At 42.3% G+C, this 12912-nt stretch overlaps 1 protein-coding gene across 2 annotated transcripts in view; it reads left to right on the forward strand.

Annotated features, from left to right (window-relative positions):
- The window catches only part of SMAP2 (small ArfGAP2), a 56309-nt gene extending 46280 nt beyond the window's left edge, over positions 1–10029 (forward strand). For both annotated transcript variants that reach the window (XM_003415527.4, XM_064281788.1), the window contains 5 exons: positions 893–974; positions 2045–2154; positions 2955–3120; positions 3560–3879; positions 8239–10029. In XM_003415527.4, coding sequence (XP_003415575.1) covers positions 893–974; positions 2045–2154; positions 2955–3120; positions 3560–3879; positions 8239–8364 — 804 coding nt within the window. In that variant the 3' untranslated portion in view covers positions 8365–10029. The remainder of the gene's footprint in view (positions 1–892; positions 975–2044; positions 2155–2954; positions 3121–3559; positions 3880–8238) is intronic.
- Positions 10030–12912: the final 2883 nt, after the last annotated feature.

The following is a 12912-nucleotide window of genomic DNA, read 5'->3' on the forward strand; positions in this document are numbered from 1 at the left end:
ATTGCCTTGCTGCTGCCTAATCTACTCTGTAACACTTCTTTTTGGGGCCAGATGGGAGCTTTGGAACTGCATCTGTGCCAGCTAAGCAGCAGACATGTTCCATGCCACAATGCTAAGGCTATGTGACACTTCTGAGAAGATGCTACTGCTACATTAGTCCTTCTCTGTGTTAGATCTTTTGTACTTCATTTCCTTTTGCAGTTAAGAACAGTCTAGAAGCCAGGCCACACTAATCCATTTTAAAATGATCCCTTCTTGTATTCTTGCTTTGTCATATTGAAGTGGACACCATTCTTTTTTCACAGGAGATATTGTGGCTGTAGTAGTAGATACTCTTATCTAAGAGCTTGGAGTCTTGGGAGAGAGGACTTTTTACTATTTCTTAAGGAAGAGTCTTCCATCATTCTGAATCCCACTGTATGCAGAACACAGTCATTAGTGATACTGGCAGAGCGAATTAGGTAGTCTTTAAACTAATCTCCCTTTTGGTATGAAAGTAAAAAGTTTTCTAACCATTGGGAGATTTGTTGGCTCTTGGCTTTTGTGCCATCAGATATCTATCTTTGTTCTTGGCTTTTCCTGGGACCAAAAGTTGCTACTTCTGTTGGATCCCCCTGATCTGTGGTTGACTTGGTTTCAGAAATGTCTTCTGTCTCTTCAGAAAGCCAAACAAGCACAGAGGTTATCCTCACTTATCACTTGAGGTTTGGTTTATACACTTGTGCCTCCTGGCTTGATTCTTTCATCTTTCACCTGACACTTCCTGAGTTTTGTTTCTTCGGTAGCCCTCTTTAAATGACAGCAACCATAGCACATGGCTATAGGGTGGTGAGGGGAGAAAAAGTTTAAAAAACACCTGTTCATTTCTCTCTGTAACATATTTTCACCTTAGCCACAGAAAAAAGAAGATCCACAGCTACCTCGGAAAAGCTCCCCGAAATCCACAGCACCTGTCATGGATTTGTTGGGCCTTGGTAAGGGTTTTTGTTTTTTTTTTTTTTTTTGGTAAGGGTTAAAGACTTTTCAGCTCCTGTATTCTTAAAAATTACCATGAAGTCTCAGTGACCCTGGGAAGATAGACAGAAATGGGATTCTCCAGTTTGTAGCTTCTTCACTAAGATTTTTCTCTCACATTCTTCCTGTATGTTTTACATCTAAGCAGTGGCTCTGAGGAAGTGTTTACTGTGACGTTTTTCAGAACAACAGTACAGTATAGTGGTTAAGAGCATGGGCTCTGCCACTGACTCTCTGTGTGACCTTGGTTTAGTTCACTTAACCTCTAAGCATCACTTTCCTGATCTATACAATGAAGATGGTAATAGCCTCTACTTTGAAGATGTTATTGGAGGGATTAAAGGAAATAATACCTGTAAAACTCTTAGCCCAGTGCCTGGTACATACTAAGCGCTCAATAAATGGTAGCAGTTTTCATTAAACCAGCACCTGTGAGCCCTGTGCCACTTCCGTGTACTTCACCCCATTCCCTACCCCTTTCATTTTTCATGTGTGAATTTTTTCTGAGATGGCCTATTACCTTGTGGACATTTTTCTCCAAACTTCGAAACCCTAAACTAGAGATTCTGCCCCTTTCAGAAACAGAACCTACCCCTTAGCTTTCACAATGCCAGTCGATTGACTTTGTCTCAGTCCAGTTCTGCTGATTTAGGTTATTGGCTATTAGGTGTCTAATTTCTGAACCTTTCATTTCTCTCTGAAAATGAATCCTACACAGCTTTGCCCCTCAAATAGCCAGAAAGGAGATAGCCAGCCCCCCTGCGCAGTGCTGATCTATCCCTTCAGGCCTGGGTTTCTGCTGCTTTATGCCTCAGAGCTGGACTGCAGACTTCCTACAGAGTACTCTGGGGAATGTGAGGTGAGGCCTATTTTGAGGAGCTTCATATAAGCTAGACTGCTCCGGAAGTTTAGGTTTCTAGGTCTGTGATGGAGCATGATGGGCCTTCTCTGTATGCCTTTTGTCTAGTATAGAAGGAAGGCGTGGGCTTAATGAGCAGTGCTACACTTTAACTTTCATCTCTCTTTTCAGATGCTCCTGTGGCCTGCTCCATTGCAAATAGTAAGACCAGCAATACCTTAGAGAAGGATTTAGATCTTTTGGCCTCTGTTCCATCCCCCTCTTCTTCAGTTTCCAGAAAGGTGAGTCTTAGGGGCTTCCCAGGATTAAAGAACATTCTGGAAAGGGTGATTTTGATAACTTAACCATGGAACCAAGTCATGCTTCCTTGGTGGAATTGGACTTTGGTTTTCTTGATTCTTCCCTTAACACTGTGTCATCTGAGTCACAGTTTAGTATTACTGTTCATTCTATTTTTTTTCCTGCCCTAAATGGGTAGGCCCTTTTAATGAGCTTCTAGCAAAAGTGTGTCAAATTGTAAAGGCTGATACTTTTAGGTCAGCTCCTCAGCCTGACCTACGGCCAGAAAATTCGTAGGTATGAAAGACTTGAAAGTTTTTATGGCTACCACTTGTACAGTGCCTGCTATGTATCGGGCACGGTGCTAAGTGTTTTTTTGTATCATTTTGTATATTTCATTTATAATTTCAAATTCTCACCATAACCCTGCAAAATGGATATTCTGTAGATGAGGAAACGCTGGTTCAGAAAAGTTATGTGAGTAGCCTATGGTCATACAACTAGTAAATGGTTGTACTAGAATTTAAACTTAGTTCTTTCTGGTTGCATCCTTTGTGGAGTTTTATTTTGTTTAGCTCTGTTTTTGCACCAAATCACATTGCTTTCTGGAGAACAAAGAACTGTACCAGAGCTTAACTATCAGGTGTTTTCAGATATTTGGATGGTAAAAATGTCAGGAAGCTATGAATTTGAGCCATGAATTCTTATTGTAAGTGTTAGAAGCAGCAGAGATGTGAGGGAGGTCCTTAAGAGACCCCCATGAGGACTATTCCAATTCACCCCCTGTCCTCTTTGCCCTAAGGTTGTAGGATCCATGCCAACTGCAGGGAGTGCTGGCTCTGTTCCTGAAAATCTGAACCTGTTTCCTGAGCCAGGGAGCAAATCAGAGGAAACAGGCAAGAAACAGCTCTCTAAAGACTCCATCCTTTCGCTGTATGGATCCCAGACGCCTCAAATGCCTGCCCAAGGTAGATTTCATGGGGGAAAAGAGTTATGGCAAAGTGCCAGGTAGAAACATGAGGACTTACATGCAGGAATTATATGTTGTAATAGAGTGCTGTTGCTTTGGGATCCAGGACATCATATTCCAAACAAGCATGACATTTCTCATGAAGCTACAAAGTGTCAGCACATAGATATTAGCGTAACTCAGAGCCATACTTCTGTGGGGTCTGGTGTCACACCTCTGTGAAGTCTGACTCAAGGTCTGGATCTGGACCCTAAAAGGGAAGTGGCCAGGTCAACGACCTACATAGCAAATATTGTAGGAAATCAGCCTAGTTGCTTTGCTTTATAAAAGAAGAGTTCCGAGAAATTCTAGCTGGAAAGGAATATAGCCAGTGAGGGTTTGGGTTGACCTTGTATTCTTTCCTCTTTAACAAATCTGTATGTATGCTTTCTTGGCAGCAATGTTCATGGCTCCAGCTCAGATGGCATATCCCACAGCCTACCCCACCTTCCCTGGGGTTACACCTCCTAACAGCATAATGGGGAGCATGATGCCCCCACCAGTAGGCATGGTAACTCAACCAGGAGCTTCTGGGATGGTTGCTGCCCCCATGGCCATGCCTGCAGGCTATATGGGTGGCATGCAGGCATCAATGATGGGTGTGCCAAATGGAATGATGACCACCCAGCAGGCTGGCTACATGGCAGGCTTGGCAGCTATGCCCCAGACTATGTATGGAGTTCAGCCAGCTCAGCAACTGCAGTGGAACCTTACTCAGGTAAGCTACCCCATTTTACTCAGGACAGAGTTTTGAGCCTTTTTAAAGATTGTCTCACTTCTGAGACCATTTGTGGCTCTCCTTTATCCTTCGAGTCCTTTCAGTATAGATGAGATAATGCCAGAAACATTCTTAGGTTTGCTTGTTTTCCTGAAACGTTTATCTAAAGTGACACTTCCTGAGGAGTTCTGGCTTCCTGTAGAATACTGATAGCTGCCTAAATCTGCATCCCTCTACACATTCTTAGAAACAAAACAAAACAAGCTATACAGGTAAACAAGGGAAGCAAATAAATCACCTATAACCCATGACTACCACATCTAGTAGACAGATACTACAAACTTCAAATTACATGGCAGTAGGCATGTAAATACCCAAATCCAACAGAGCCAGCATCAGAGTGGAGAGTTCAGAGGAGACTGGTGAAAAGAGGAGAGGAAGTAGGGAGCTAGAGGTGACAAAACACGGAATAACTTAATCTCCAGAGATAGAAAGAGCTGCCCTTAGTGGAGACATACTGAGAACAGGCCTGAAATCTGATAGGTTAGAACTCTTGTTCCTTGGGGGATCAAAAATAAGGGATTGTAAATATATAGGATTAGAGGTGGTAGTTTTGGAAAAGAATCACTTCTTGGGGAGATAGGGAGAAGGAGCAGGTGCTCCTTGGAGACTTGATGGTGAAGGGAAAGAAACAAACAAGAGGTTGAAAAGAGAATCACAAAACCAAAAGATACACCATCCTTCTACCCCCAAATAATCATTTCACTGTACTAACAGAAGAGGGTGCTCTTAAACTAAAAAATCTAGTAAGCCTCTCCAAATGCTCACATCTGTCTGTATTATTGCTGATTCAGAAGAATAAGGAAGTACAAAATGAACAGAAAGTGGCAGGTGACATTAATACAAAATTACTATAAGAAAAAATAGGAAAATCAAAACATTCAAGTAATGAACATCCTCCCTTCAAAACAGAAAACTGTTACACAGTCCATCAGCCTGAATTAAATGTCCTTAAACAAGCATTTGCAGACAAGACATAATATCTTGAATCAGAAATTCAAAAATTCAGAACCCCAAAATGGACAAAAAACTAAAAGTTGTAAAATGAAAGTATATTGAACTCAGGAAAGAAATTGAAGAAAAAGACAAAATTATCTTAGATAAAGCCTGAATTAAAAGTTAGCCAAGGGAGAATAGATTTATGGGCTCAAACATAGCAACAATTGTGAGGACAGTGCTGGACCAGGCAGTGTTTCGTTCTGTTGCATATGGGGTCACTGTAAGTCAGAACTGACTCGATGGCACCTAACAACAACAAAGTATATGGCACTGAGGAAAGGCATAAAAAAAAAACTAAAGTATGAAAACCAAATTCCCGAAAGCAGTAAAAAGGATCAAAGAGAAAGGGATATAGAAAGTAGGCAAAGAAGGTCTAACATACATATATTTGGAGATCCTAAAGAAGAAAAGCAAAATAGTGGAACCAAACTAATATATTTAAAACTATAATACAAGAAAATATTCTAGAAATAAAAAACCTAGACCTATGGAAAGAACCCATGGTGTACCTGGAAAGACGGACCCAGAACAGTCAACCCTAACGCATATCCCAGTAAACTTTTAGGCTTTAAAGTATATGAAAAATCCTCAGGGCTGGAGCCCTGTCCAACCTCCCACCCCACCACCCAAAACCTAAGTCGTGTATTACAAATAAAAAAGAACACAGACATCAGGCTTCTCAACAACAACATACAAAACAATGGGAGTAGTATTTTCCCGAGACAAGTACACGTGAGACAAGAATTTTATAGTCAGCCAGTCTTTGGGTATTAGGCTATAAAAAAACAATTTTAAACAAGCAAGAACTCAGGGAATATTATACTTACAAGCCCTTCCTGAGGAATCTACCAGAAGATAAGCTTCATCCATCTAAGAGATGACTGGAAACATTTTGACAAAAGGACTGATGGTCAGCATTCAATGTTTAATTGAAAATCTAAGACTAAAACGAAGATGGTAACAATGGTGGAAGATTATGTGTTATATTCTGACAAAAAGAAATCATACAACTAAAAAAAAGAGGGAGGAAAAGGTGAAAATAGGATAAGTTAATTGATTATTGCATAGGAAACAGGTGGACGTCAAAAGATATAATAAGCCGACAAACCAAATAGTAGGAACTTTAGTAAGGAAAAAGGAGAACAAGGACATTATAAAAAAGTATTAGTATAAAGGTAATCACTAGAACTAAAATATGAACCTTTCTAAATAACAAAAGAATTTTTTTTATTGTGCTTTAAGTGAAAGTTTACAAATCAAGTCAGTCTCTCATAAAAAAATTTATATACACCTTGCTATATATACTCCGAATTGCTCTCCCCCTAATGAGACAGCATTCTCCTTCCCTCCACTCTCTCTTTTCGTGTCCGTTTGGCCAGCTTCTGACCCCCTCTGCCTCTCATTTCCCCTCCAGACAGTAGATGCCAACATAGTCTCCTGTGTCTACTTGATCCAAGAAGCTCATTCTTCACCAGTATCATTTTCTATCCCATTGACCAGTCTAATCCCTGTCTGAAGAGTTGGCTTTGGGAATGGTTCCTGTCTTGGGCTAACAGAAGGTCTGGGGGCCATGACCTCCAGGGTCCTTCCATTCTCAGTCAGACCATTAAGTCTGGTCTTTTTATGTGAATTTGGGGTGTGCATCCCACTTCTCTCCTGCTCCCTCAGGGGTTCTCTGTTGTGTTCCCTGTCAGGGCAGTCATCGCTGGTAGCCAGGCACCATCTAGTTCTTCTGGTCTCAGGCTGATGTAGTCTCTGGTTTATGCGGCCCTTTCTGTCTCTTGGGCTCATAATTACCTTGTGTCTTTGGTGTTCTTCATCCTCCTTTGCTCCAGGTGGGTTGAGACCAATTGATGCATCTTAGATGGCTGCTTGCTAGTGTTTAAGAGCCCAGATGCCACTCTCCAAAGTGAGATGCAGAATGTTTTCTTAATAGATTTTATTATGCCGATTGACCTAGATATCCCCTGAAACCATGGTCCCCAAACCCCTTCCCCTGCTACACTGGCCTTCGAAGTGTTGAGTTGTATTCAAGAAACCTCTTTGCTTTTGGTTTAGTCCAGCTGTACTGACGTCTCCTGTATTGTGTGTGGTAGGAAAGCCCTCCTTACAGAAGAATGCCAACCAATGAGTGTAGGAAGAATAGGGTATTCACACATTCTCAAAGAAATATCCCCAGATTACATATTAATTACAATGAAAAAAATATGATCAATATCTGCATTTTACTGTCATTGCTCATCAAAAAACTTTAAAGTGTGTGTGTGTGTTTATATATATATATATAAACGCATTGCCGTCGAGTCAATTCCAACTCACAGTGACCCTATAGGACAGAGAAGAGCTGTCCCGTAGGGTTCCCAAGGAGTGCCTGGTGGGTTTGAACTGCCGACCTTTTGGTTAGCAGCCGTAGCTCTTAACCACTATATCACCAGGGTTTCCCCTGGTGGCACAGTGGTTGAGGAAGGAATATGTGGGTTTCTTTGTACTATCCTTTCAACTTTTCTATAAGTTTGAAATTTTCTTAAAAAAAAGTTGGTGGGAGAAAATACTTAGACTTCCTCAAAAAAGAAAAAAAGAACCTATGCAGAAAAATGTACTAGGCTCAAGAAATTTAAAGCATTTTTTTTCCTTGATAAGTTGTGTCTTCTGTTAGTTGTTGGGCTAGTTTTTCAATCTAGTTCATAAAGAGGACCCCACCCTCCATCCAGGCATTAGCCCACTGACTTTTCTCCCATCTCTTCCCTTCTCCTACAGTGAAGATACTTTGGTTTTACTTTGCTTTCCTTTATTCATTCTGAACAGTCTAGTTTCTTTCTTTTTTTTTTTCCTTCTCTCCGCAAACAGGTGTGCACGAGCACCTTCAGTGACACTGACAGTTAATAAGTCGCTGCTGGAGGTGAGACAGAGCACTGGACAGGGGCTTTTCTTTATGCTGTCAGGGCTGGCTGTGGCAGGTTAACAACAGGTCCCTTCTGTTTAGGGTGAGGGACTAGGAAAGGAAAAAGAGAATAACGTCTCCGCTGTTTTTTCATTGGCTAGATCAGGATTCCTTCTTTCCCTCCCTGAGCATTAGTCTCTGTCTGCATCTTACTCTTAAAGAGTCCGTCATTTACATGATCTCATGTCCTTGAAATGATCTGACTGTTAAGGCCCAGGGCACTTTTGTACTTACTATAACAAAGTTTCCCTTTGTGTTGTTCTCCCCCTCCCTACAGACAGAAGGACTCTACCCTGCCTTTTGCACTACTTGGCTGAATGCCCACAGCCTGGTCTGAAAGTCTCCTCTCTTCCTTTCAGATGACCCAGCAGATGGCCGGCATGAACTTCTATGGAGCCAATGGCATGATGAACTATGGACAGTCAATGAACGGCGGAAATGGACAGGCAGCAAATCAGACTCTCAGTCCTCAGATGTGGAAATAAAAACTAAGCACCTGTATGGCTACCACTCCCCTCAGCCCTCTGTCCCTCCCTTTCTCTTCTTTCCCCAACTCCTCCCACCTCATCCCCTTTTCCTACCTCTCTCTGTTTGGTTTAGAAATCACTCAATAAGTCATTTGAGGCTTGGCATTCTGCCTAGTCCTGCCAGTTCCCAAACACACAGACCTCTCTGTTGCTTTATGTTGCACATGTCCTGTAGCCATCCGGACTTCCCTCCCCAGCCTCAGCCCCTGGCCATCTCCTGGCACCAGCACCTTAGAAATTATTGGCAGAGGGCACTTAACTGCAGGATAAATGTGAATTACCTTCCCTAAAGAATTTTCTTAAAAAGTTGATGGAAGAAAATAAACTTCCCGTCAGACTCTGAGAAAGGTCTGTAGGTGTTTTAGGTGAAGAAGGGGAGGGATTAAAGGTCCTTTTATATGTCAGTAAGCTATTTCTAAGTTTTTAAATTTATGGTTGAAGAGGGAGGCATTATGCTCCTGTGATTTATGGGAATGAACAAAATACTGAAACCAAATTAAATACTCCTTGCATCCTGAATCAGGTTGTCACTACCCCTGGGGTGAAGCAAGACTCCTTCCATGAGGATGAGCAAAAATACGGCTCTACTTTGGCCTGAGTAGCTTTCTGCATCTGAGGCTTCTAGGCCCGCTCCTTCAGTCAGCCTTTATCAGCACCAAAGACTTTATGAGGGCCCCACACAAACACACATGCCTACCCAACTCCTCTCTGCCTTCAGTGGGAGACGGGCCCATAGCTGGAGAACCAACCCCCTCAATGGGAATGCAGAACTTAAAGTGTGTACTTCTTGTGTGTGTGTGGATTCTGCCTCCCACTTGCTCTGCATCTACCCTGGGTGTTTTTGTTTAGTTTTAGTTTTACAACAGAGAGGAGTTAATTTATCAACAGCTTAAAACTGTTGCCAGTTTTTCTTATAGTTAAAAAAAAATTGCAATGTCATTTATAGCTCTCTTCTTCCTTTCCTCTCTCCCAACCTGCCAATCACACTTTTATGCCCCTATATCCTGGGGTATTCTATTTCCTCACCTTTTCCAGGTATATGAGGCAGAGAGCCTGGACAGCTTTCCTATCAGTCATTCTTCACCCTACTTGAAAATTAAAACAAGAAAACTTTGCTTAAAAGATTTCATCTGTGGGAACCACAATTCCTGGTTGCCTTTCTCCTGTGTATGTGTAAATCCCTTAATAAATATTGCAGGGAAGGACTGTTTGCTTGACTCTTACTGTGTGTCACCCTCGGAGGAGGGTAAGCTGTGCCCAGGTTTTTTGCCTTTCAGGAGCAGTTCCTTCACTTCCTGTCCTTTAAAAAAATCCTATATTGTGCATATGCAAGGGCCAGGTCCAGGTTCAAGTAGTCAGAAAGGGGGTCTCTCTCCAATGTTGTCTAGAGTCGTGGGTTGAATATTCTAGACAGATAGTAAGTAGTGCATAAACAAAGATATAGAGAGCTGCAAGAGCACAGAACATTTGGGGAAGCAAAAGCACCTCAATGTTTCTAAGGTATGATGTGAGTCAGGGTGTTTGTTGTGACAGGTGACACTGGGAAGGGGCCAGGACCAGGTCATGGGGGGCTTCCTATGCCCTAAAAAGGAGTTTAGCCTCAAGAGTTGTAAACAGTGAACTGACATAGTCAGATCTGAGTTTTAAGTAGCTCACTCTTGCATCACTGTGAAGAATGTGCTTGAGGGAAGAAGCCTAGAGCTGGGGGACCAGAGAGATGGCAAGTGCTGAATTAGGTCCATGGTAGCAAAGTTAGGAGAGAATAGAGTGGCCAAGAGCAGCAACTCATGAACTGTTTATGAGGCACATGAGATGCCGATAGGTGTTCCACAAAAATGCTTAAATAAGTTTGGGAAAGATTGAATGTTATATTACCTCTTGTATATACAGAACATAATATCCACACAGTAACAGTCCAGACTCATAGTGACTCTATAGGACAGAGTAGAATTGCCCTATAGGGTTTGCTAGACTGTAATCTTTATGGAAGCAGACTGCCACCTCTTTCTCCCATGGAGCGGCTGGTAGGTTCGAACCACTGACTTTTCAGTTAGCAGCCAAGCACTTAACCACTGTGGTAGGGTTGCTGTGAGTCAGAATCTACTCCACAGCACACAACAACAACAACAACAATGGCTCTGAAAAGACCTGCAGGAAAGACTTTTTTTATGGCTTGCTAACTTATTTTAACATTTTTTCCAAACTAATAATCACAGAATACTATTTGGGAAAAATATCCAGAAAAATATTGTAGAAGGGTAAGTTGGGAGTGCTCAGTAATGGATGAGATGTGGGAATGGAAAGGAAGCAGTTGAATTCTCCTATGTTTCACTTGTCCAAGGCAAGGTCATGGAAGCTCCATAGAAACATCGAGACTCCCTGAGGGACTGAATTACTGGGCCGAGGGCTGTGGGGACTATGGTCTCAGGGAACATCTAGCTTAATCGGGATAACATAGTTTATAAAGAAAATGTTCTACATTTGGTGAGCAGTGTCTGGGATCTTAAAAGCTTGTGAGCAGCCATCTAAGATACTCCACTGGTCTCACCCCACCTGAAGCAAGGGAGAATGAAGAAAACCAAAGACACAAGGGAGAGATTAGTCCAAAGGACTAATGGACCACAACTACCACAGCCTCCACCAGGCTGAGTCCAGCACAGTTAGATGGTGCCCAGCTACTGCCACTGACTGCTCTAACAGGGATCACAATAGAGGGCCCCAGATAGAGCTGGAGAAAAATGTAGAACAAAATTCTAACAGAAAAACACCAGACTTACTGGCCTGGCAGAGACTGGAGAAACCCCCAGATTATGGCCCCCAGACACACTTTTTGCTCAGTAATGAAGTCACTCCTAAGGTCCACCCTTCAGCCAAAGATTAGACAGGCCCATAAAACGAAACGAGACTAAAAGGGCAAACCAGCCCAAAGGCAAGGACTAGAACACAGGAGGGGACAGGAAAACTTGTAGTAGGGAACCCAAGGTCAAGAAGGGAGAGTGTTGTCACGTCATGGGGTTGGTAACCAATGTCAGAATACAGTATAAGTACTAGTTGTTTAATGAGAAGTTAGTTCTATAAACTTTCATCTAAAGTACAATGAAAAAAATTATTGTGTCAGAGAGAATTAGGAGGAGGAGAAATTGACTTTTCTCTCTAGAAGGGAAGAAGTGGATGATTAGGGGTTCTATTTTAGGCATGTTTAATTTGTGGTTCCTGTGATATATCCAGGTCTGATTGATTGATCAGCTGGAAATTGCATTTAAGAGTCTGAAGTTCAAGGAAGAGGTCAAGCTGGAGAAATAAATTTGAGAGTCAGCCCCATGGAGGTGGTAGTTGATGCCATGGCAGTAGATAGGATCACATAGGGTGGGTTTGAAAAATAAGAACAGTGGGCTTTGGACAGAACCTTGGGGGAAACAATTTTTAACAGGAGTTAAAGGGGAAAGGCCCAAGAAGGAGAGGAGGTAGAGTAGGGATGAGGAGAAATAGTTATGGGGGAAAAAAAACCCAGGAAAATGCAATGTCAAGTAACCTAGGACTAGAGTATCAAGGAGGGGGGTGATCACAAGTATCAAATACAGCAGGGAAATCTAGTGAGTGAGATAAGGACTGATAAAAATGACTATTGAGTTTGGCATTTGGAAATTTCTGCAAAAGTCGTTTCAGTGAAGTGGTGGGATGAGAAGCCAGATTATACTGTGCTGAGGAATGAATGGGAGTTGAAAAAGTGCAGAAGCAGGCTCTATTAAATATACACAGTAAGGTTTTATACTTTAAAGAATAGAAACAGGATGTATAAGTTTCAACCCAATAAAGAGAAAAAATTGGAATAAGAAAATGCAAGTAAACAAAAATTTCAATGAATCCTCCCTCCGCAAGAAAAAGCCAAGATAAGAAGAAAAAATGAGCATAGAAAAGTGGAGCAAATACAGTTTCTTGTCTCTCTCTACCTCCCTTCCCTTCCTTCCTGTCAACCACCTGGCATCTTTTTTTCCTTTATTTTCTAGGTTTCTTATCTCTACATTCCTTCTGTTTCTTTCTCCTAACCACCTAGCCACGTGTGCTTTTCCCCTTCTTTTTTGATTTTTTTATTTAGCTTATTATTCTCCCTCTCCCTTCCTCCCCTTTCTCCTTTCAACCTAGCTGCATGTGCCATATCTGCCCCTTCTTGATGGGCTGTGCCTCACTGCCTGGTTAGAAAGCCACCAACAAACAGCTTTCCCAGGTCTGTGCCACTCCAATGGCAGGTTCCCTCAGTGTTTTTTTGGGGGGGGGTCCTGTTTCTCCTCTTTCTCTTCATTCCCACACCCACTTAGCTACACACATCAAAACCTACCCCCTCCCTCCTGCCTATCTGCACCGTACACTGAGCATCACACCCCCAAGCAGCACAGGCACAATCTACCAGAACCTGCCCTGCACTGACCCTCAGCCCCACCCTGTTGGCCCTAGTATATGCCACAAACAACCCATCCCAGCCCCTCCCCTTCTGCTAGACCTGTCCTG

This window comes from Loxodonta africana, chromosome 3 (assembly GCF_030014295.1).
Source record: "Loxodonta africana isolate mLoxAfr1 chromosome 3, mLoxAfr1.hap2, whole genome shotgun sequence".
In the NCBI taxonomy this organism is placed as follows: domain Eukaryota; kingdom Metazoa; phylum Chordata; class Mammalia; order Proboscidea; family Elephantidae; genus Loxodonta; species Loxodonta africana.